Below are 26115 nucleotides of genomic sequence, written 5' to 3' on the forward strand. Positions count from 1 at the left end.
GGTGTGTCTGCAGTCTTTAACCAGTCCCAGCCCTGGTACTGGGCAAGAACCCCAGGGCTTCCTCGCTGGAGACAACAGTTTTGCCCTCTTTGTGCCCTTCTGGCCCCAGTCTCCAGCTGGGCCACTAATCAGTTCAGCTCCCCTTCTGGGGGTTTAGCATTGTCCCATTGTAGGCCACATCCCCACTGGCCTCTGGGGATGGAGGGCCCAGACCCACCCACTACTCTGGGCCCCCCAGACCAGAGACCCTAAGAATAGCAGCCATACGCCACCATGCCCCTTTAACAAAACTGCTTTCAGTTTCCTGGGCCCACTTCCCCGCTGTCCCAGCCTTCACTGATGCTTCGCCCTTAGCTCAGGGCTCCTCTAGGTTTAGGCCCAGCAACTAGCCAGGAGCCTTTTCTCATCCCACCCCGCCCGTCAGTACTGAGCTGTCCATGGTGCTGCAGTTCAATTTGGCCAGCCAGGAGCACCAATTGCACTCCATCAGCTCCAGCAAGGAACGGACTGTTTCTGGCTCTGAAGCTCCTTTTATATGGCCCTTCTGGACCCTGATTGGCTGCTCCTTGCAGTCTCTCTGATTCGTGGCTTCCCCTGCAGCCACTCTAGACTGCTTAGAAGGACTCTTCTGCTGCTCCTTTCCTGGGACATGTGTGGCAGGACCCTGAGCTTCCAGCAGGGGGCCTCTGAGCCTAGTCCACCCAATCACAAGTTGCTCCAAAGGGGGAGGACTTCCCCAGATCCTGGCTCTCACTAGGGACAAAGAGGGGGCCTCAGACACTCCCAAAAGGTCAAGAGCCCCAGAACTTTGCTCATATGAATGGGATATAGGATATCCAACCCCTGTAGATGTGCACAGGCCCCCCAGTTCCTGGCACACACAGGGGGGAGGTCAGCAAGAGGGCCTCAGAACCCCAGAGGGGCAAGCCTTGCCATCCCAGCTCATATGAGGGGAGCAGGAGGGAGGCTGAGACCCCGCTAGAGTGGCAAGAGCTGCCCAGATCTGTAGGGAGCATGCCTTGGTGCTCTGAACCTACTCTCCCTTAGTCCCCCTTCCATTCAGCCCCACATCCCTCTTCCCAGTGTCCCACCCCCTCCACTCCCTCAACCCCCATGCCTCCCTCACCTGAGCCCCCAACTTTCTAATTCATCCCCATTTATCTCCCTCCCCAGAACTGCAGCCCCTTGTTGCAGCCCCAACCCCTACTCTCCCCATATACCACTTCCCCTCCCAGGAAGTATTCATGTGTCTAATTTTTTTCACCCAAATACTTCACGTTCCTCTCCCACCCCCAGCAAATCAAATTGCCACTCGGGACTCACAAATTGTAGCAACTGTAGCAATTGCCAGTCACCCAGTCAAAAACTCCTTTGATCTTCGGTGGGGGGAGGTGAATAACTTCTACTTAGCTATGTTAATTGAAGGGCGAGTTCACATCCATCAATCTCAATGAGATCTGTGATTCAGCCAGTCGTTAGTATCTTTCAGTTTAACAGGAAAAGGCAGCTATTGCTACCATGTGCCCCTCTGAGACACATCAAAATCTCAAAGCAATTCAGCTAACCATTTGGATTTTAGTAGCTGCTGTACCACTATAAAATGTTCATGTATGTATGTAGGTGCTGTAAAAGATAAACAATAAGTTTTAGATGACAACATTACCCATCCACCATTTGTAGTCTCTCTAGAACTGTGGTCATACTTTCCTCATCCGACAGTGAAGATAAAACTGGCACTCCTGTGCACCCCATAACAGAAGAATCAAACAGCACATGCGCATAGTCATTGATTTTGGGGTTTACCAACATGCAGAATGCAAGTCTACTGTAAACTGTTCAGGACAGCAGCTGTCTTACTATGTCTGAGGGTAGCATCCTAAAATGGGAATAATTTGGGGCACAAATCCTTATTTCTCCTCTAAAAGTTTAGTGTGAAATTTCAGTGTTAGTTTTCATGAATTTTCTATGCAGTTTTTATTTAGTCTTCTTCTGTGTTTTAAAAGGAAATCCTTGAAACTGGGATCTCATTGAAATTTTTCCTTGGCAGTCCAATCTTTCATTGTCGTCAGATATTTCAAAAAACACCATAGATCTAAGCAAAATTTGGTAAAGAGGTATATACTGAGTAGAGCTGGTGTAAAGCAGTTTTTGGGAGAGAAAAAATTTGTTTTAGGGTCATTTTCAGCAGTCTTTCTTTGTAGCTGAAAGAGTATTACCAATGGTAGTGAACAGAAACTATATATTCTGCTTATGTGGAGCTGTGTGTAAACTTTATGCTGGTGTTTAAATTTTATGTACCATTTATTTGCTGCTGCTGTTGCATAAGAATTCATGTGTCATTTATGGGCAGCAGATGACACAAACTTTGTGTGTAACTTCTGTGTATAACAGAGAAAGCTTTTATATCTAACTCCTGACACAAATGTTCATGTGCAGCAATTACCAGTACCTAAAGTCTTCTCCATCACCTGCTGCATCTACAAGCCAACAGGTCTGCCCTCTTCACTTTCATTCAGTGTTAAGCCACCATTTAAGAATTAATAAAATAAATTTAAAATGTAGGAAATTACAATAAAAAACTTCACTGGGAAAAAGTTAGGTTTGCTACATATATAACATAGCTGATGCAAACCCGCAAAAGCAAGGAAAAAGTTAAATAACCAAACAGTAAATGCCCTCTTTTTCTCTACCCACTGGCGCACACCTTACCATTACTACAACTACCACATATCACCCACCACAATCTTAACCTGCTCTAGATGCCAGCCTCCATTACCCCCCTTTATGAAACTATCTCCACCAAATACAATACATTACATCACTAAACATCCACAACAAATAGTGTTAGGAGAGGGTAGTTTAGTAAAGCTTATGGAAAAGGGAAGCAAGAGGGAAGGGCAGACTTAAAGTTGCAGCAGATGCAGTGTAGAGTAGTTGTGGTGACAGTAAGGAAGGTTTGTGGATGAAGGAGGACGGGGTACGTATTTTTTAAGGTGACTTTTCTTTTTATTTCCTTCCGTTCTGGGTTTGAGTCAGCTATGTTATGCGTGTAGCAAACTTAACTGTTTCACAGTGAAGTTTTTTGTATATTAATATTAAATAGCAATAAGACTATGTAATTAAAAAGCCAATTAAGAGTGTTTGTACCATAATTCTGAGCTACTGGAATGGTAAAAATAAATGTAAACCCTTGTTTCCATTTCCAATTTTTTTAAATCCCTATTAATTACTACAATGAGTGTCCCCAAGGTGTACATAATCATTTATAAGAGTGTAATTAAGTCTCCTGGCCCATGCTTTGGGACTTACAGAATAAATCAAGCACCACAATCAGTTCTGCATGTAATTTATTGCTTAGAAAGAAAAAATATTTTGCAGTCAACATATCAAAATTTAACACACATTGTTTTAAAAAACCAAAATCTAAGGCAAGTATTTTTTAGGTCACATCTTTACTGTCCTCCTACCTTCTAATTCTCGCCTTCAGTGATAACCCTATCATATATGGGGGTGAGTCCATTAACACATATCTGAAGTCCAAATCTAGATATTGTTGGAGGTGTCAACATAGCCTACCATATTGAAATTATGTGGTTTGCTCTACTATAAGAAGGGAAGGTCAGTAGGGGCCTAAGCCATAAGAGAAGGTTACTCACCTTGTTCAATAACTGGAGGTTCCTTGAGATGTCTCCCCCCACGGGTACTCCACTGTAGATGCAGCAGTGCCTTTGCGGTCTGGAGCTGGAGGTCTTCAATAGCAATGCCCATCAGACTGTGCACGTGAACCTCCCCTCTCTCACACAGTGCGTGGAAAATATATAGTGTGCAGAGCAGTCCGACCACCCTCAGAGCCCATATGTTAAACTCCAAAGGAGAGGGGAGAAGGAAGGGTAGTGGAACACCCTTGGGGACAAATATCTCGAAGAACCTCAGTTACTGCACAAGGTGAGTAACCTTCTCTTCTTCGAGTGAGATCTTCATGGGTGCCCCTCTGTAAGTGACTACAAAGAAGGGCCCCTAACTGGAAGGTTGGGGCTTTGAAGCAGCTTGGACTGTATGTCCAAGGATGGGGTCTGCAGAGGAATCCTGCTTGATGGTATACTATTGGGCGAATGTATCCAGGACACTCGTTCCACTTTTTTGATGTCCATGATTGGAACATTGTTAAGAAATGCAATGGAGGTTGACAGTGCTTGTGTGGACTGTGTCCTTATTGAGGTAGTCGACTGTCTATTATGGAATTCATGTGAGTGGTGTAAGCATTGTGAAATCCATTTATAGAGGTGGTGTTTTGATACAGCATGGCCCCAAGACTTCTTGGTTGTGGATATGAACAGATGTGGTGATTTTCAGAATGGTCTAGTTCTATCGAAGTACAATGATAATGCGAGTCTTACATCCAATGAAGAGTTGCATCTCATTGGTTACCATATGGTTTGTGAAAAAAGGAGGGGAGGTGTATGGGTTGGTTCAAATGAAAAGATGTTAAGACTTTTAGTAGATATTTGGGATGTGGACAAAATGTCACTTTGTCCTTATAAAACACTATCAGTGGCAGGTATGCCATAAGGGTCGAGATTTTTCCCACCTGCTGAGCCAAAGTGATGGCAATGAGAAAGGCCATTTTCATAGCTACATATAAATGTGAACATGTTGCCATTGGTTCAAACAGGGGTCTAGTCAGAGAGCATAAGATAGGCTTGGGTCCCTGGTAGGGGAGGGGACTCTTACCTGTGGGCATAGATTCTGAATGAACTTTATGAAACGCTTCGCGAGGGGGTGTGAGAATACTGAATGCCTTTCAGTAGGATGGTGAAAAGTAGTAATTGCAGCCATGTGCACCCTAATCGAGCTATTGGCTAGTCCACCTTATTTGAATTGAAGGAGGTAGTCTAGTATGAGAGGTAACGGTGCATGAGCAGCCTCTATATGTTTTGGGGTGCACCAATGTTGAAATCTAGTCCATTTATGTAAACAGGTGCGTCTAGTGGTGTCACGTCTGCTATGTAAGGTTCAGCTGCATCTGCTATATAATAAGATGTGCTTTACTGGGTCAGATTGGTCTTCCTGTATCTTGAGTAAGACTCAGAACAGGGGGGATAACAGGGAATGCATACAGAAGTGATCCATTCCAGGTTATGAGAAATGCACCCCCAGTGATCCGTGTCACGGTCCCACTCCAGAGATGCACGCGAGGGAGGGAAGGTGTACATGTGCGATCCGATGGGCACTTCTACTGAAGATCTCCGACTCCAGACACAAAGGTGTTGCTGCACCTACAGTGCAGCACCTCTGGGGACATCACTTGAAGAAGAAATATGGATTAATAGAATGCAGGGAGACAAAGAAAAGTAGCAGATGGCAAGAGTATATGTACATACATGGCATGTGTGTTCAGGGGAGTAGTAAGAGAAAATCAAACCCCCATTGTTCTAGGTGTGCAGGATGGGGCAAAGGGCTAAACCTGGAAGGATTTAGAGAAGATGTACTGCAAGCAAAGGCATTATTTTACTGTGTATGTTTTTTCCCCTCATTAATATTATCCCAAAAAGCCTGCAAACCATAACTCATGTCCTCATCAGGTAGTTGGTCAGGCTAGGAAGGGACACCACCATCTGGAACAGAGGACAGAAATTCAACAGGCTTTGATAAACTTGTAGAAGATGCTCAATTTAGCATTCTTCAGAGGTGGTTTTCCTACTGTTTGTAACTAAGTTTCTCCCTCCAAATTGGCTATGAGACTCAACTCATGAGAACTAGTCATAACAAATTTGGAGGGGGGTTTAGTAATTTTTTAAAAAGCTACTGTTGAGCAAGAAGATTGTAAACTGCTGGAAAGTGGTATTTCTTCACTCTCCCATAAGTCAATGATAGCTAAATTGATTATCTTCAAACTAAAAAAACCAAATACATATTTTCATATGAGGTGAAACGGTATTATAATGTAACAGAAGTATCTAAACTGTCCCAGTAAACTTTATTTCTTTTTTAAAACTAGTAATATAAAAACAAACAAAAAAAACTCACGAATGAATGATTTGAAAATGTATAAACATTATAGCTTTAGAGTTATGAACAATGCTTCAAACTACAGTCAAAAGGGTGGTTCCATATATTTGTTTCCCCTTGTCTTGTCCCTTCCCCCTGAATTACACAAAATGCAGTCCCTGCTCAATAAACAGATTGCTAATTGTGATGATGCTTGTCCCCAGGGTGCACCCTGCTAGGGACATCACATCCACCACAGAATAGTATTTTCACACCTATAATGGGGGGACTTAAAGAACTACAGCCATGTTTTTATTTTGTATCCAAAACTCCCATATATTTGTATTTAATAGAAATGTATTTGTACTTTTGAAAACTGAATACTCCTATACCACTCCAGACTCCTGAGTAGTACCTCTTCTAACCAGTAGGTGGAGATATACACACATTAATGAATGAAGTGTAATTTTTGTCCTCTTCATTCTATCCTGGACTTTCCCACTTTGAAAAAGTATTTCCCAATATTAGGAAATAGCATTTTAAAAACTTGGCTAAAGACTGTTTACCTTCATTAAGTTAGCAACACTTTCCCTCACATTTAAAAAAACATGTCAATAAGGGCAGGAAAAGAAGAGTATCAACAGTTATTGAAAGCTTGCAGGAATTCATTTTAGGTAAGCACACATTACATTTTCTGCTTCATTTCTTTGCTTTTGGGGATTTTATATTCATTAGTGACATTATACATTTAAATTATTAGTCTATGTGATGACAAACCACAAAAAATAATTATTTTAACAACTGGTGAAATTTGTGTGATATTAATATCAGGCCCTAATTGTGTGTCTTGTTTTCTGAGGTCACTTGCAAGTTGGAGGCTAAGATCAGTCTCTTCCGCCCATTTAGCTCAAGGAAATGCAAAGCTACATGTTCATGTAAATGTCTGTTTTGCTCTCATGTCTGTTGGTAGAAGCCTGAAGTCCTGAAAGTGTTTGAGCACGACTAATTTAAAACCTTTGAAAAAAATGTCATTAATGTGAAAGATTGCTGTTTGTGTTAATATGGACTATAGCCATTATTTTATAAGAAATGGCCAACATTTTTAAACTGGAGTGCCTAAAGTTAAACTCCTAAATTCATACTCAGATATCTAAACATGTGGCTTGATTTTCAAAGGTCCTGGGCAAGATCATCTCCCTGTGAAGTCAATGGGAGCTACAAGTACTCAATGTCTTTGAAAATTAGGCCACTTATATGCAGGTGCCATATATGTATTGAAGAGACAAACCTTAGATATCTAGGTTTGAAAAATGTTGGCCATTTGCTTTTTTTAGGTACAATTTTAAAAAATAGTTTTGAATCAGCCTGCCATAAAGTGAATTTGTATAATTTTTGGATGATTATTCAACAGAATAATCTTGTTTCATCTCTCCCAAGGAAGCATTGCAAACAAACAAAATTAACTTTTATACTTAAAACATGCTGCTTTTAAAAGAAAGTGACACCAAAAACTGAAGCACTTTAAATGTAACTCACTAAATAATTGAGAAATCTCAATTTAAATCTACAACCAAAATTAACCTGAATTCAAAATCAGAATGATTTAGATTATATGTTTTATGCTTAATATATGTCATTACCAGAGCTGAGCAAGTAATTAATTTTTTGATTTGAAGGCCAAACCAAACAAATTTTTAAAATGGCTTCCTTTTACCTGAGCAATTTGCTGTTGTAGTTTGTTTTGTTTCCAGATATTTTACCTTTTTATTTTTTAAATAAATCCAGCTAAATTTCTAAACAAACTGTTTCAAAATGAAACGTCAAAATATTTTGTTTAAAAAATGTTGAAAAAAATGTTTTGACTTGAAAAAAATTCCCATTTTATTTAAGCCAAAATTATTCACTGAATTCTACATGAACGGTTCTGGTTGCCCTTAAGCTGCATATTTTGACAAAGAAACAATTCATCCGAAAATGTTGCCCAACTCTAGTCATTAATCAAACAACACTGTGATAAAAACAAAGAAAGAAACTTACAATTCGAAAACCATATAAAGCATTCCATCTGAACTGTATGTCTCCAATAGTTCAACAATATGGGGATGCTTCAGCATGTGACAGATACTGGCTTCCCTCTTCAGATCTGTGGAAGATAATGAAAAGTATTGTATCAGTTGCCTTGATCACAGAGTGGTAGCACACAACCAAGAAGTTTAAGATCAATTAGTAAAGAAAAACACATTCTTTGGGAAGGTTCAGACATCTGACATTATTTCCAAAATAATCTTTAACTTTTATAACCAAAACTGACAAGAGGACAATGAGTCATTTTTCCTTCTCTGAGTGTTTTTCTGAAACGAGGTAAGTTTTTCTGAAACAAGAGTAAATGCACAAAATTAGATCTGTTAGTGGGAAAGTACAACAGCAGCAAAAGAAAAATCAATCCTAAATTCTTATGTGAGGTTATTTCTTTTTCTAAAGTATAGAATGAACCGATATTTAAAAAAATAACTGTACACCATATTTTGAAAAATTGAACTACTCTCTACATACTAAGGTTCATAGGTCTTGTAATAATACCCAGCTACGCATGTGTAATCCATGCTTCTCTGGCAGTTCCTTTAAATAGTAGTAGTTAGGGTTTTTTTTTGCCAGAAGAGTACAGTAGCTGTCCAAAGATTCCAGTTTGTCTGGGACTGAGGGGGAGGGCAGGGGGAGAGGTTCATGAACCTTTGGAGCATGCTCAGTAGGACACTTCCAAGGATGGGGGATAATTCCACTCCCAAATTTAAAAACAAAAAAACCCACCAACTTCAGTTAGTTTAGTTCACCCAGACACAGAGAGAGAGAGAGAGCGCGAGTGAGCTCCGTACTTGGGAGGAGGAGGAGGATTTCTGCCCTGAGGGCTGAGGCTCACCTGCCTATTTTTACTAATTTTCACAAGATAACCACAAGGAGAAAGATACCAGCCTATTCAAAGAACTGGATGCGCGTGCTCCTTTTTCAGTGCAGGATGGTGTGGTAACAAATGCCAAATCAGTGGTGCATGTTTTAAATTCATAGGATTTGTGGCCTGCGTACCTTCTGGTACTGAAGAAATCTGTGCGTTTGATGCCATTATTTTTGTTTTCATAGTATTTCCTGTATTGCTGTAATCATAAGATCATGTTTAGATTTATGAAGAGTCTTAGTGAACTCTCAAATTGTCTTCTTACAAAGAAAGTTTTTTTATTTTTCAGTCTGTACAGCTTTAATACACTGTTGTCTCTTTATTCCAAAGTGGGGCAACTCAGGGTACAGGTATCCATGACAGTTCAACTTTGCATATTTATCTTATGCCTTATCATCCAAAGGTGGGTATTCTGCTGTCAAAACAGACTGAACTCACTAACTATTCCTGCAGTAAAATGGAATTACAGTTAGTACTTATGTAATTAAAGTTTAGTGGGTTACACATATATGTGGTGCACTACTTTTTTCCTTTAATTTCATTAGAAAGTGGTCTCCTGGTACAAAAAAACCACAACAGTAATCTACCCCATGCCATTGCAACAACCATTTTAAAATTATTAAAAGTTAGAAATAATATGGGAGATTATGTCCTTAATATTGTGTTAGAAGGAGGAGAAAAGGATTGAAGATTCTAACGTTCAAACATATCCAGAGCACATCTGTGAAATGGCATTGACATCAATTTAAAGTATAGCCTCTTTTTACAGTATTTTAGAAAGTAAGAACAAGAAAAAATTATGATTCATCTCAAAGTTCTTTAGCAATTCAGAGTATTCACAATATATTTTTTAAAAAGTCCTTCTCTTCTCACAGAGGCATAACAAAATCCAATGTGGGTTGGTTTTAAATTTCTCTTTCCTTTATCAGCATGAATATGTTTTTCTTCACCATTGCTCCAACTTCATTAAATGGACACTTCCCAACACATCAGCTCAAATTCTAAAAGATGAAAGCCTGTCATCAACATCTTATTTTTTATGCTTTTTTGTGCATGGTTAAAGACAATGTCATTCTTTATTTTCAGCTGCAAATCTTAGTTTTCATTCCCCCTTTTTCTGGGTTTCATTGTCATAGAGTTACTTGAATGCAACTTATTTATGGCAGAATATAAATGATGATGCTTTCATGGCTTTGGGATGTTTTGACATGTGTATACTTAACCATTGAGAGAGGAACAATAGCACTATTTTCATAAATGTTATGACACTTCTAAAGTAAATTACAAGTATCTAGGATAGCACGGGAAATGGCAGGAATATGTATTTATTATTCATTTTAGTTTCATACCATGTGAAGTAGATAAGAAATAAGAAAAGAAATAAGGTAAGAAAATTTCCCAGCTCCATTATATACTTTATTTTGCTAATCTACATTTTTCTAAATTTAGAAAAAAATTCATAACTTTAACATTTAATTAAACGTCAGTCCAAGATAGAACTTTTATTTTAAACACACATATTGCAATCTTGTTTCCTATAACAATCATATTTTACACTTGCAGTATAAAGTTTCTCTCAAAAACCTTTATAAACAAACTACAGAACAAACTTTGCACAGTGATCACTTATGCGTCTGGTGTGGAACACAGTATCTTTTTACCAGCACAGAATAATATTACTGAACAACTTAGGGTTAGAAGTGAATATCAACACTCATTTGCAATTTCAGCTAGGCAAAAATGAAGTTATTCTATTTTGTCCAGTATGCTGTAATTAGCTTGTCTTAATGAAAAATCTACTGTTATTTCTTATCAATAGTAGTTAAGATCTCAGGTTTGTGTCCCATCCTTAGAGAAGAAGCCACCCATTCCATAGCATCTTCTAACATGCTGTGGTATTCCAGTACTAACAGTGAAAGGTATCTACTGAACGACTATCACTTTCTGCAGCAACTGTGTATATCTTAGGTCTTTCACTCAAGTATAGACCTGACCCCTACTTAAATTGGGAGGTCTGATGGGAGCACAGTTAAGTGCTACAGAGTCAACGTTTCTAGAATTCCGCAAAATATCTTAGTGGTGTTTTGTGACAGCAAAAAGTTTTCTACACCAGAATCTGCTTTTCATTACTCCAAGGTCCATTCTCCTTCCACATGTAGAAAATACCAAAAGTGTTTCAGGCTATTCCTGGGTTCTCCCTAATGATTAAGACTGTTTGTAAGGCACAAGTGGTGCCTTGTATCATTTAGTAAACTCTTGTAGGTCTTACATCTTATAGCAAGCATCTCTACCAGCCAACAAAACCTCCTGTTAGGACAAAATATTGAAGCAAGTAAAAAGATTTTAGAACTTAACTGTCCTCCTTTTGAACAATTTTACTTTCTTCATTCAACTTCCTTTAAAGTACTTAATCTATACAACTTCTACTTCTTGATACTTCTCCACAAATTTCACTTCAACCCATTCTCTTGCCTTTACCCAGGGTCCTTCACTAAAGTCACTGGTGAGAGTTTCAGGATTCCAGTTTTCTTCTAACTTTGGGTTCTGAGCAGCTGGAGACACAAATTTAAGTTTTCATGTTATAAATTGCATTCCACTGGCACTATTTTAATGACTTCCTGTTAAATACTTTGAAAATTCAGACTTCCTTAATGAAAAGGTAAGTTATAACGTGGAAAAGGGAGCCCCCCATATGGTTTAAAACATGTTCAACAAAAAGTTAGCCTAGCTGTTTCAATACTGACGCCCCAAAGTAAGTCTCCTGGAGCCATTTAAAAATATAATTGCTCAACTGAAGAGGAAAGATAGTACCTTATTTGTAATGCAAAAATATAAAACATTAAATTTAAAGAAAGTTTCTAATGAAGATCAGGGCTAATTTCAAGCAGAGGTATTGTTCTACCAAACTGTCAAAATGGGATTAAAATTCACCCTATTCATCTCTAGGACAACTGGATGTCATTTAACTAGGAGAGAGAACATCACTACACTCTAGTATTTGACTATTTTATCATTAGATGCTAATGGTGCATGGAGAAGTTTAGTAGAGACAAAGCAGTGCTAAGAGGGAAAGTATAAAAAGATAAACCACAGGGGAAGGAGAGCAAAACCACAGGCAGAGATGAGTAGAAAACAGGAAATGTATCCCACCAAAAATTGTGCATCTCATTAGAGGCAAACAAGAAGCATTGCTTCCACAATAACTGATTGATGTAACTAAGCATTGTAGAAGTGATAGGAAGGGGCCAAATCATAATCAAAAGTACAGCAGAAGCCATTCAAAAATCAATCTTGGCAACCATACCCCCCTCCCCCCCCCACTTTAGCAAAAGATGCTTTGATGAATACTGCTTTGTCAAGTGATGACTTTTAATGGTCAACACTGTAAGAACAAAGCTTTGGTCACAGCAATTACTTTTAATTTAAATTCCTAGTTTTGATCATTAAATACATAGTGCCTCTCTTTGATAAGTTTCTTAAATATACCTGGAACACAAAAGCTATGTACAATCAATTATATTTCCTTTATTATTTATTCAATCTTCAGAACAAATAAGACCACTTGGAAGCTTAAACAATACATAAACACTTCAACTAGGAGAATACCAAATTAAGTTTGTGATCATTACAATACCCTCTGGGAGAACAGCTCCATTTTAAAAACAACACAAGAGTTTGGATGAGATCCTCAGCTCCACTCTGGCCCATTTAAGCCAGGTAAAAAGGCTACAGCCTTTTAAAGGGCTCTAAGAGTCACAGACATCGCTGAGGAAGAATTGACCCTGAGCAGGAATGGAAGAAAACAGCAGGCACAGGATGTCCTCCAAGGATCCGTTCACAAGCCTGATAGTGGTGTATTGGGGCATAGCTGGGAACAAGAGGGGCATGTCAAGGGCAGGGCCCAAGCACAGCACTGCAGAGATTCTGAGCAAGGCTGCTGCCAGTAGAGCATCTTAGGGAGGCTGCAGTAAGTTAAACAGCCCAGAGAGCAGCCCAGGATTGGGAGGTACCCCTTCCTCTGGGAGGTAAATTTGTGCTTCACCTCCCAGAGGAGCAGCATAGAATCTCACCCACAATCTCTCAGTCGGTCAAAGATATTTAATCCAGCAATATCCAGACGCTGCAAGCTACTCTGAAAAATTGACAGACATACAGAAGCTCAGATAGCATGGTGGTAGCTGTAGTATAAAAACGTAGGGGTACACACATTGCCAATTGAGGATGTACTCACTGATTCTGCAAACAGACAAATATATTTGCAAGTCAACTTTAATGAAACCGCAGCTTGTATGCTGGACAGAGTTCTGTGGAAGTTCACCTGTGTTTTTAATAGCATACTGTTTTAGTTGAAAATAAACAAATTTTGGATAAGGGGCAAACTTGATCTTTTCACTCAAGTCATTACTGTTCAGTATCCTTAAGTGACTCCCCCATTACATGCAATCCTACACAGACCCTATAAAGGAATGCGGGTAAGCAGGCAGCAGTGGCTGCAAGACTGTGACAGAGTAATACAGAGAATGCTGCAGGGGCTGGTTGGTTGTCCAAGCCTAGGAGTAGGAATGCCTAGGCCAAGTGAAACTAGCTAAGCCAAATTGGCCCTGCTAAATGACCCATGGTGAGAAATAGGGGCGCTGAAGCATTGGGATCTGGTATAAGAGTAGCAGAGTCATGGGACTCCCTCTTAAGCAAAGGGGAGGCTCAGAGTCTGTCCCTGCAAAGGGTCACTCATGAGAGACTGCAGAGGGGCAAAAGAAAAAGCACACCCTGTGATTCATGACAGACACATTCCTAGTATTTTACTAATATGTCTGATTTAGATTCGAAAACCTCACACAAAATAAATGAAAAAGGCACCATCTAGTTATGCTATATATGGTATGTGCGAGACACACTGCCAAGGAAGTATGTATTCAACTGATGTGCAAGACCAAATTGTAAACTGAACTTACTTTAATAAACGGAGCCCCACAAGCATCAGCCCAGAAGTAGCAACTGAGAAAAGTGACACAAAATGAAATGTTTGACTGACAAGTCTGATCCAGGAGCCCATCAGGACTCTCCAGAAAGGAGAAGTACCCTCAGCATCCCAAAGGTCTGCCTAACCAGGGTGCCTGAGAAGCAGATAGCTGGTGATAGCCAGGCCATAGGAGGAGGAGAAGGAGGAATGAGTGCACTAGGAGCTGTACTGACATACCATAGCATAGAATGCACATGGCTAGAACAGCCCTGACATGCATGTTGGGACCAGCACACTGTTTGGGGGAAAGGAATTGGTTGTAGCAAAAGGAGGAGATGCAGCCTCTCATGTTGCTTTTGGTCAGAAAGGGAAAGGAAGAGTCCTAACTGTATTAAATTTGTAGGATTTTTATTATTTGATAGAAGCAGCAATTAATTGTTGCTTTGGGCGTTAATTATTTCTTTGCATACACCAGATTACCCGACTTCCATGCTTTTTTCTTTTATTCCTGACTCTGTCTATATCCAATCTTTTAACTTCATGATTTCATTTCTCGTAAAATGTGTTAGTTTCTTCTTCCTTGATTTCTATAAAAGACAATAACAAACTGCCCTAGAGGTCATCTGGGCTGAATATAAATGTATTGATTCAGTCTCTCGGGGGAGACACCGCACCTTTCATAGTTTAACATAACCAGGAAGCTTAGAGCTGCTACCTGCACTCAAACCAAGGAGCACAAAGAACCCAGGGCCCATTGGTCCTAAAATGGGCCACAGAGACACTTAGGAACAAATTGACTCTGCTAATCTTGGAGAAACGAAGCCAGAGATTTGAGAGGGGGTAGAGGGGGGATTTGTGGCTCTATAAAATTAAAAGCTTAAAAATCCATAGAAGGCTATACACTGCTGAGAGTGAATTAGTTGGGATAAAAATGCCAAAAACTTCCTTTCCAGAAATAAAGAAAACAAAACAGGTATGTGAACAGGTAGAAAAAGATGGGCTTGTAAGGTCAGAATGAGTCTCTGGGCACAAATGAAGTTCTAGGACCAATTCTAGTTCTTTTAAAAAATTTAATGCCATTTCATTTTCATCCATTTCATGAGAGTCTATATTTTGGTTCGGAAATATCCTGGACCTCCACGAAGTCTTCAGAAAATCTTGACGGCATATTATTAATTAGTCTTAATGCACAGATTAACAGTTGCCTATTGCAAATAATTGCCTTAAACCTTTGAAAGCTACTTTTTGTTTGTTTGTTTTTTAAATAGCTAGTAACAAATCTTAGCACAGTCAACTTTTTACAATGCATCCACATGCAACAAAAAAGGATGAGCAAATGGCTTAAAAATAAATACTTTTATTCCATTACTTGAAATGTAAATAAATCTCCCTCTTTCCCCTATAACTATCCCCCATTCTACTTACTTCTATTAGCAGTAGTTCTTGGGAAAGGTGGCAGCCAACAAGTTAAATAAAGATCAAATAAATGCAGGGGGCTTGTTGGAATGATAGGAACTGTGTCAGAAGAAGGAAGAATACGACAACTTTAACAACTGAGGAAGAGGAGAAATTCAAAAGATTTGGCAACTCAAATTAGTAACAAAACTTTTGAGTTTCACGAGTGAAAATGGGCATATTCAACACAACGGCTGTCTTCAGACTTCAGCCCTCCACTTCAAAGGTTTCTGAATGGATAGAACATTTTAGAAAGTACAGAAAGCAACATTTAAGTAAAAGGCATCTTTATTAATGCAGCCATATAATTTATGACAAACTAACCAACCTGCAATTTATATGTATAGACAAAATTCTCAACTCTAAATCTTTTCTGGCTGAACAAGGTTGCTACTACTCTCTCCTGTATTGTTTGTGTAGACAGGAATAAGTCTTGATACCAAGGAAGATGATGGTAAAACACTATCACAAATGTGCATCTTTCACTAGTTTTCACTCTCTCAACAAATTTGAATATAGTTACTCTGTAAATAGAAAAGAAGAATTTAGAGAAGATATTGAAGAGAAAAAGCAAAAGTACATAATCTATGTATTAATTGGGGATATAAAGTCTTACGTACTAGTGGGTGGTATGTTTCACTTTTCATTTAATTTCAAACATTTGGGAATGCAGGATATAGCACTGTGTCCCATCAATAACTGAAATATATATTTAAGTACGCGCACAGGCTTGGCATCATCAAAAGTTCAGTAGATAACACAAATGAACAAAGTGTAGTCAAAAATAACTTCTCTCCAAATAAGAATCAATGATTTGCTAATAGGAAATTCAAAATCCTCTAGACTTAAAAAGACAAAGGCAGCAACATTAACTTTAGTGCATGGCCTACATTTAGAATCCCTGCTTGTGCTGATCTTTATTTTCAGGGAGTGGAGCATTAAGATTACCTTTTTCCTTTACTATACCTGCAACAATCAAAGAGAATTTGTGTGAATTTGCCTTAATTTACCAATTTCAATATAGTAATAATAAATGTTACAAATAAAACATTTGTTTCTAGAATTAATCGCAGCATGTTATCAAGTTTAGGTAAATCTGGAAAAAAAAAAAAAAAAAAAAGGTATATGTATACATACAGATTTCCCACTGGCAGGCAACACAGATCATAATATGAAATTGTTATTCAGACAACAGATCACTGAACACATACATAATCTTTTTTAAAAATTGCAGAGAATTAAATGTACTCTTATCTCTAGCCATTTTCAATGTTTTTACTGGTCTGGATAACATAGAATAGAATCCTGGCATAAAAATAGAACATTTTTTCCACCTCTCTAAATAATTAACGTATGCCCAAGGCCAGCCACTTACTAGGTCATCAAGATTTTGCAGAAAAACATTCGCCCTCTGCATTCCCCATAAGTCATTCAAAGCGGATGACTCCACCAAAAATTTATTATACTGTATATAATAATCAATTAAGTGCATTACAGGGCTATAATTTCACCAGCGGTGGCTGTGATTTCAAAGTATGAATTTGCCTAACAAGCAAAACTAGAACTCATATCTGGAACTATTGCACCCAAATCCAGTAAGGCACTTTACGTATGTGCACTTAAGTAACTTTGAGCATATGAATAATCCCATTGATTTAAACAGAACTAACATGATTAAAGTTAATCATATTTGTAAATATTTTGCTGGATTGGGGCCATAGTTCCCAAATTTTAAAATGTCATCCCTTTTAAAAAAAAAATTAGTAAAGATGGTGGAATAAAAGCCCTGGAGAAGGAAGTTTCCTATTTATCCACAGAATAGGAACAGCACAGGTAACAGAGCAAAAAGTGTAGACTATCATAGCAAAAAAAGCAGATATATGCCATAAGGAGAGGGCCCCAAGATTCCCCAAGAGAATCATCACTAATTTTAATTTTAACTTGGATTAACATAGTTTTATTGGGTTTGACTTTGGAGTCCTCTTCGCTACTGTAGCTTTAAATCAAATAGGTTCAGTTACTCAGGTCAAGATGACGGACTATTGAGGACTGAATTTTGCAGTCCTTGCTTTGAGAAAACTATTGACAACAATGGGTTTTTGCATAAAGATTGCAAGCTTTGGCCCTAAACAATGATATTCACAAACTAAAAACCCCTTAGCAGAAATCAGCAGCAAGGTTGTTAAATTCCACTTGAACCTGAAGAGAACTACTAGTACTTCTAACGCCCTTATTTTAATCATTTTCCTTACTTCCTCAGTTTGGAATTTCTTGTTTTCTGTAGCATCACTTCTGCTTCAACGCAACCACAGAAAAATGTAGTTTTTGGTTTCAGCAGAGATTATCAACTTGACAGGAAAGAACCTGGAAGCTGAAAAAGTAACTGAAACGCTGTATTTCTCAGACAGAACTGAAGTAGCACACCTTCAGTGTAATTTGCCTAACCTGCAAACTTCATTTCTGCAACAGTCTCACCTGGTCTGGAACTACCGGCTACTCCTTACTCCACTCTGCACACTAATAGATGAACTGTTCCACAAAGATCAGCAGCAGACTGCCCCAAATTCTCTAGGTAATATTACTTTAGCAACTAACTATACCCACAAAACTTGTATCAGATACACACACACACACACACACAAATACCTGAAATTGGTCCAGCAGTCATCTCCCCAGACAGGGGAAGCCTCTCACAGAGAGGAAGTACTCTTTCTGATCAAAGCTCTCCTGGTTTGAAACTGGTGGGCTCTGCATGGCTAACACCATACTCTGAGTGGGTCCATGATGACTGGCTGGAATTAATTCATTTTGCCTGGGCTACTGAACCCAGGACAGTCCATCCATAGGCAGAATCTGAAGAAATGCTGTCTCCTATTTTACAGTGCTTTGAAGAGCTGTGTATTGTGTGCTAGGTGGCTACCTGGCAAGTTCAAAGGATAGATGCTGATTCCCATTCTACCTAGGAATCCTGTAGCAGATTGAGACCTGAATCCTAAGAGACAGTCAACTTGGTCCAAGTTGTATACTTTAGTAATACAGGCCTGGTTCCAGTGCCAGAATACCACTAGACGCCTGCTTTTACTAGAGTATAACACTTTGTTTGGGCTGCAAAACAGCTAAAGGCAAGTGGTAGAACTCCAGGACTTGAAAAAGTCAAATTTTATGATTTGGTTCTGCTCTTGTACTTTCTTTTGTTTTGCATTTACCACACGAAGATACAGACAGACACACACTTTTTAAAAAACTGCACGTTATAAGATGATCTTTTTAAAAGAGATGTGCATGTCTTGATTTGTGTTTTGGTCACTTCAGTAACAAAACTACTGCAATTTATACTTTATTAGCAGTTTCAAGATCTCATGCTGCAAACTGACCTAGCTTTAACTAGATTAGCATTATTTTAACATATCTAGACAATATTGTTGGATTGTCACTGTTAAAGTAACTCAAAACATTCACCATTTTAAAGAGCCCATTTTTCTTTTTGACTCCTTTAGGTGCAATATTCTCAGACCCTTGAAATTAACATTTCTTTCTATAATGGTTTTGTCCTATTTCATCTGGCAAAAATACTATTTTAGTAATACAAGGATTGCATTATGGGTTAACCATCTTTATTTCGTTGACATTAATATCACAGCAGCTGTAAAAATAGTGCCTACTTTGTCTCTCTCTCTCTCTGCATTGGCTGGTTGCTTGCCTGTGCAATAAGCTTAAAATATTGTAATTTTGCATAAGCAGTGGTGATTTTTTCTGGGTGCATGTGCAAGAAACAAACAGACAAGACTGATAGATTTAATACTTCCCCAGCATAAACAGTGCAATCCACTTAACAGGGATGTCTCCCAGAAAAGCAACTTAAATTCTATGAATCTTCAGTGACCTGAAAAGTACAGATTTTTGTTAAATTGCATTTGTGTACTTTTTAAATTGTTTAAGGACAAGTTCCTCTCCCCTTTTCCAGCCAAAATAATACTAAATAAAAGTTTCTACTTTTTGCCCCCTTCAAATTAATTGGGAATGTCAAATATGTTATTCCCTGTGCTTTTTCTGCAAGTTCTGGTGAGGGACCTGAATGATGAGGTAGCTAGACTTCCCCAGTATTTACCTGAGGTTGTCATAAATGAATCAATTGTATGAAACTCAGCATGGGCAAAGTGAGATGATTCCAGGTTTGGTTTCTGTCCCCATCTCATAAATTTGGTCTTGGATCTCGGACTGCTCCTGAAATCTCAAGTAGTGGTTATTGGCAAAGATCACCTTTGTTCACCTGTGTCTGGCTAGATATTTACAATCTTTTCTTTCAGATCCAGGCCACAGTAATTCATGCTTTATTGACTTCTAGATTTTATTTTAATGCACTCTACTCTTTAAAATGACTCAGAAGATACAACTGGCTCAAAATGGGATTTCTGATCCTTTGGTTCTGATAGCATTTGCCCTGAGGGGTTAAGGCAGGCTAGAGGGGCCAATTAACCTATTAGATGGCAAACTGGGGGAAATTAAGACTGGGAGAGAAGACTTAATTAGAAGAAGCTCATCTGTGCTGGAACAGGTGGGGCCTATATAAGCCAGAAGGCTGACAAGAGAGGAGGCTGCTGGGAAATGCTGCCTGGGAAGAGGGAGGAGGGTTTGGAGGCTGCAGAGAAATGTAGGCTGCAGTTGCTACCTGAGAGGAGGGAGTGGTGAAGCTGGCAGACTCAGAAGGGAGAGCCAAGTGGTTAGGACAGGACTCAGGAAAATGCAGCAAGGAATGGGATGGAAGAGACCTTGATTGCTGACTAGAGTCCCTGAGCCAGAACCTGGAGTAGAGAGTGCACCTGGGTTTCCCTACCAGCCACTGGGGACGTGGTATCAGCAGGGCAGTGAGAAAGAAGACTGCCTAAGCCTGTCTGTGAGAAGAGACTTTCCTCCCCCCCTCCCCCCCCCAGAAGGGGAAACAACAATAGTGACCTAGTCGGAGGGCGGAGTCATGAGGAGGCTACATCAGCATGGGGGGAGAGAGGGGCTTCAGACAAAGACAGAGGCAGAGGGATGGCGTGCAACTGCCGGAATGGGCACCATACCTGCAGCGAGTACGGCACTCTATCACTGAGGGTGGGAGGAGATTTGCTTCCCTGGAATTTGCTTTCCAGATTAGTCTGACAAATCTTAGTTTGTGCATCTTTAGAGTACTCCACAAGGCCCACTCTTAAGCATCTGAATGTGAGGTGGTAATTGGGGAAGGTAGAAAAAGGAATTATTTGTTTTGGGTATTATCCTCTCTCTTTTGCCTTTGATATGAAGCGTACGCACAAGAGAGAGATTGTACAACTGCATTCTGAACTAAAATGATTGGGTATATTTTATAAAAGTAAATCAAGTAGCAGCTAATAATTCACACCTTCAGCACTAAAATAATTACTGCTTTGTAAAATCACAATGACTGAAAGAGAAACATAATTAGCTGGCTTTTGTTTAAAAAAGGATCTTAATCTCCTCTCCACAAGAGCTAAAAAATTAAGGGTCCATCTACACTAACCACCACTATATGTTGGAGGATGTCATGATGACACAATGGGTTCTTTTACCAGGTGAAAATGAGATTCACTCTTGCAGTATAGACATGACAGAACCATGTCTCTACTATAGTCCTGAACTATTCTACAACTTTGCTGAAGTCCAGCGCTACAACATGGTTCTCTCCTGTCTATGCTGCAATACCAAAACAATCTTTTAACAGAGGACTATCATGTTGTAACTGGGTTCCCAAACATGAAGGTAATTATAATACAAACAGGACTTTAAATCACCCTATTTATCAGCTGCTCACCATTCTTTAGCAGAAAAGGTTAGAACCAAACTGGTGAGTAAGTTTGATCAATACTCAAACCTTTCAGCATGCTTGAACTATAGGGTGTTTGTTGTTGTATTTTGTCTTCTGCTTTCTTCAAGCCAAGTCAGGAAAACAGTAACTATCAGAATCTATTTAAAAACTTCATTTTACCACAAACAATTCCATTCAATGACACTCAGGCTGTCTTAATGACATCCATAAGGATAAAAGTGCAAACAGTTTTCAATAAATACAATACCCTAATCAGCTTATGGCTATGAGCAAGAAAAGGAGGTGTATTTTTCAAAATAATTAATTTAAATGAAATTTTGCAAAAATAAATTTTCCACATGTCTAAGAATCTACCTGCCAAGTTTAACTTTGAAGATTGTTAGAGTGGCCTATTATAAATCCTTCAAAGAGACAGTTCATAACGAAAAAACTGACAACTTCTGCTGGTTGTGCTGCCAAATACATTTCCCCTACTGCTCGTTTCATTGCTTTTCGTAATTGCCAGTTCTCCATTAGTTTCCTATTCAGAGTACTGATAACATTCATATACTAAAAATTTCACCATAAACAGAGGTCTATTGACATCAATGAAACCACATTCACAATCTCTAGCTTGGGAAAAGATTTTAATCTGCTACACAGCCAGTAGCCATGTATGATAATTTACTTCATATAAATAATGTATTTTGTCAGTACAAAAAAACCCCAATAAATAATAAGAGACAATCTCATATGGTTATAAACTCAAAAGTCAGGAAATGCCAAATTAATGTTGCATGCACAACCTTCCTTTTCTCCCCTTGTAAGCACTGATACTCAAATGATCAAATACATTTTTTCCCCCTAGAACCATATAACCTTAGAGGTTATAGAACCTCAGCACTATCTGACCCTGACTCAGAACTGGTTTCTTTGGTGAAAACAATGCTTACAGAAATAAGAGAATTGAAAACAGACACATCAAGCTTCAATAATGAAGCACAGTTGACCAACCACCTCTCCAATTCCTTCACTGCTGTGAATCATGAGTAAAGGACCCAAAGCAGAGGGGAAGGACGGAGGGCAATAAAATACAGATATGGACCACACTCCTCCAAATACTCTAATTACTACATAAATTAAATAATCTCTTTCTTCGAGTGCTGATCCCTATGTATATTCCCCTGTGGGTGACTGACAAGCAGTACTCATTGAGGAAGAGAGTGCAAGGATCAATGAAGTACTGATGACTGAAGGACCACTGAGCCAAAAGATTCATCAGCTGCAGAAGCTTGCATTAGGGCATAATGTCGTGTGAAAATATGGAGAGAACCCCACATTGCCACTTTATAGATGTCAAACAGGGGAACTTCTTGCAGCAAGGCTACCAAAGCAGTCTTGGCTCTTGTAGAGCGGGCCCTCACCATGTGGAGAACTATCTGCTAACTGGTAGCACAGCAGAATATAGCCTGAAATCCACTTAAAGCCTTCTCCCGTCATTCATTCTGCAAGGAAATGAACAGCCTAAGCAATTCCCTAAATTTTTCTGTTCTTTCTAGGTAGAATGGCATATATCCAGGGAATGGAGTCTCCTGTTCTCAAGCCTGTGGCTTAGGGGGAGGGGGAGAGACAAAACAAACAGGTAAGTGGACAGGTAAGGTAGTTAGGGCGGGTCCTACTTTGAGCAGGGTGTTGGACCAAATGACCTCCTGAGGGCCTTCCAACCCTAATCTTCTATGATTCTATGATTGTCTCATTCAGGTGAAAATCCGAAATTACTCGGAGAGCAAATTTAGGGAGCAGTCTCAGTGAAATCTTATTCTTATGGAATATTGTGTAGGGTGGATCAGCCATCAGGCTCCTAGTTCCCCAACTCTTCTAGTCCAAGTGATGGGCACTAGAAAGGCATCCTTTACAGATAAACAGGTCAGTGAGCATTTTGTTAAAGGTTCAAATGGGGACTCAGATAACATCAAGAAGAACAAGGTAAGATCCCATGTTGGAGCAGGTTGTGTTACTGGAGGAACGGTTCTGACTAGACCCTTTAGAAAACTTCTTCCACTTAGCTAAACAGCATTTTCGGGTGGATTCCTTCCTGCTACTATTAGGGATGGCTTAAACGGCTGCAGAACACGTCTGTTCTAGGTTCAATGCCCATCCAAAAACCATGTTGTGAGGTGGAGGAAGTCTGGACTGTGATGTCTTATCTTGCCCATGTCCTTTGTCAAGAGGTATGCAAAAGATACTGATAGATGGATGGGCTGATGGATGGAGGAAACTGGGAAACCAGATCTGCCTAGGCCATTTGGGAGAAATTAGGATGATCTTTGCTTCATCCTGTTGCATCTTCCTGAGGACTTGAGGTAAGAGTGGAATGGAGGAAAGGCATACCTTAAGTGTCTCAACCACAGGACTAGAAGGGACTTTCCCCTGGAGTCCTGACCTTGAGCCCCTGAAGCAGTAAATCCTGAGGAATGAAGCCAGGGCTCCTGGATGCATGTGATGACAGCGGTCACCATGGATTATGACGCTGTGTCAACTGCATCCTCTGAAGCTTGGAGGAATGATCTTTCAATCAAATCAATCTACACTGATCAATAAGGGCTTAAAATTGTGCTATAACCTCCTTAGGAAGCTTGTCTTTGAATTCCGAAAATTTTGAGTAACTGACAAAATCATACGTGATAATTGGAGTAAATATTTCCCATTAAAAAAAAGGTCCAATCATTTAGCCTCTTTATCTGAAAGAGTGGACCTTCAATGCTGTTGCCTATTACTTTCAGTGGCAGCTTGAATAACCAGAGTTCAAGGCAGGACATGTGAACACAAATTTTGCCCCCTTGACTGGGACAAAGTACTTCTTTTCTGCCCTCTTGGAAGTAGGCGCACATGTTGCTGGAGTATGCCACACAAATCTGGCAGGCTCCAGGATAGTCTTATTAACGGGCAGCACAACCCTAATAGGCCCTGCACTCTGTAAAATTTCAAGGAATTTGTAAGGTGTCTCTTGGACTTCCTCCAGAGGAATTTGGGGAGTGTCAACAACCCTCCTTAACAGGTCTTGAAGCTGTTTGTAGTCATCTGGCAGCCACAGTGAAGCTGGGGCAATGGCTTCCTCGGATGATGATACTTCAGTTACAACTGGTACTACTGATGAATTTGGCTATTCCTCTTCCTCCTCTATAGGCTCCTGGCAGAGCTCAGATTGCTCCTGGGGAGGGGAGGGATGATGTAACTCCCTATGGCAGCGATCTTCACTATTTTTCAAGCGGGGGCCACTCAGGCAAAAAACCTTCAATGTGAGAGCCACATCAACTACTAAATTAATTACTAATTGCTAGTCCTTTATGATGTAATGTTACAGAGCGACTCATGTAACTAAAACTTCTGTTTGTTCGTTTCATTAATATCTACAGTTACGTTCTTATCTGCTTTTTCTCTTGTTTTACTTTCTGATTTTCTCTTCAACAGAATTAAGAATCTATCCATTCTTTCCAGTAACTCACTGGGGCCCAAAAATTATATATGACACAAACAGTTGAACACTCAGCATTCTACATTGGTTGCTATGGTAATATTGCAGTTATTATACAATGGATATATTTAGATGCACTTATTGGCACACATTGTACCATGTGGTCAATGTGACATGTAAAGAAGTGACTTTGATAGGCTCAGTACATATTCTAATGTTAAAAAGTAAAATAAATTGGAATATAAACAATTAGTCAGTGAGCTGCACTTAGGGTCGATGGGAGCCTCCACTAGCTCCCAGGCCTTGCAATGAAGAACGCTGCCCTATGGGATCATACCAATGCAGGATATTGCATGTACAGACGCCATGGTCTTCTCCTTTCATAACTTTTACAGATCAAATGTTGTCAGAATCTCCCTTATAAATACCAGCTCAGTGGCACTAGAACATACGTCCTGTAAGTGTGAACATGCAGAGGCAGTTTTCAAAGAAGAATCTTATGTATATTTAAGTTTTGCCAATTTGTGCATACTGATACCCTTCAGTATTATCTTCAGTAAACACACCATCCACACTCCAAAACTACTTCTTGTTAAAGATTACTTATGTCCATACTTTTCCAGTGTTTTAGAAGTTATGGTAATGATTTTCTATGTCTTTTTCAAAAGAGCCAACCAACCCAAACCCAAAATAAAAAGTTACATATTTTCACATATTTTAAACCTGAAATAGAATAAAATAGTTTATTTTTCCAACATTAGTCAATAGGAAGTGCCTGATTCTCCACTGCCTTACACTCCATGTAATCACTGAACTCAATTTGCACTTGACAATACCTACACAAAAAGTGCCAGGCAGTGGAGAATGAGACCCCGAAGATGCAAAATTTACTACACAGGCAACTGAGTGTTAAAGGCTACATGTATACAACACCCAGGGTCCTAATAAAAATACACAGTCCTGTAGTGCCTTTCATCCATATTTAACTCTATCACTGTCTACTCAATTAAAAATCACATTTAGGGGTGTTTAAGGGTAGCATTGCAGTAATGAGCCTCTCTCCCTTCTATAAACAGTTTTCAACTCCTCCCACTGACATACAGTAAAAGGGAGAAGATTATGTCTCTCACTGGATTTAAACAAGACTTTATACTAGCTTCCTGCCACATTTGCTGGAAGAGTGCTTTTTCTTTTGGTTTGGGTACCAGGATGAGACAGGATTCATGTAGGTTGCAGCAAGACAGAACGGTGTCATCCAAACAGAGGAGCTGCATTCAAATCAGGAGCAAGAGTCGCATAAGACATCTGACAAGCTGTAGATGGATCAGACTCCAAATAGACTTTAAAGTGAGGCTATTCATTCATCCTGCATATTTTAAATATAATGTATGCTCCTTTAGAAATATCACTAAGCACTTTTTATATGTTATACAGGGAATTTTGTTGCTAGGCAAAAAAAAGAGGAGAAATTGCTTTTATAC

General features: G+C 39.3%; 1 protein-coding gene and 1 long non-coding RNA gene across 5 annotated transcripts in view; both read right to left on the minus strand.

Moving 5' to 3' along the window:
• Nucleotides 1–26115, minus strand: part of CASK (calcium/calmodulin dependent serine protein kinase) — a 410160-nt gene that overhangs the window by 223633 nt on the left and 160412 nt on the right. For all 4 annotated transcript variants that reach the window (XM_067545145.1, XM_067545148.1, XM_067545147.1 and 1 more), the window contains exon 3: nt 8026–8131. In XM_067545145.1, the coding sequence (XP_067401246.1) occupies nt 8026–8131 (106 nt within the window). The remainder of the gene's footprint in view (nt 1–8025; nt 8132–26115) is intronic.
• LOC137150995 (uncharacterized) lies at nt 8133–9114 on the minus strand. The gene is made up of 2 exons (XR_010919136.1): nt 9070–9114; nt 8133–8359 (listed from the first exon to the last, which is right to left on the minus strand). It is a non-coding gene; the product is annotated as an uncharacterized lncRNA (long non-coding RNA).

Source organism: Emydura macquarii, unplaced genomic scaffold (genome assembly GCF_026122565.2).
Source record: "Emydura macquarii macquarii isolate MOO-44397 ecotype Brisbane River unplaced genomic scaffold, CSIRO-AGI_Emac_v2 contig_1043, whole genome shotgun sequence".
NCBI lineage: Eukaryota > Metazoa > Chordata > Testudines > Chelidae > Emydura > Emydura macquarii.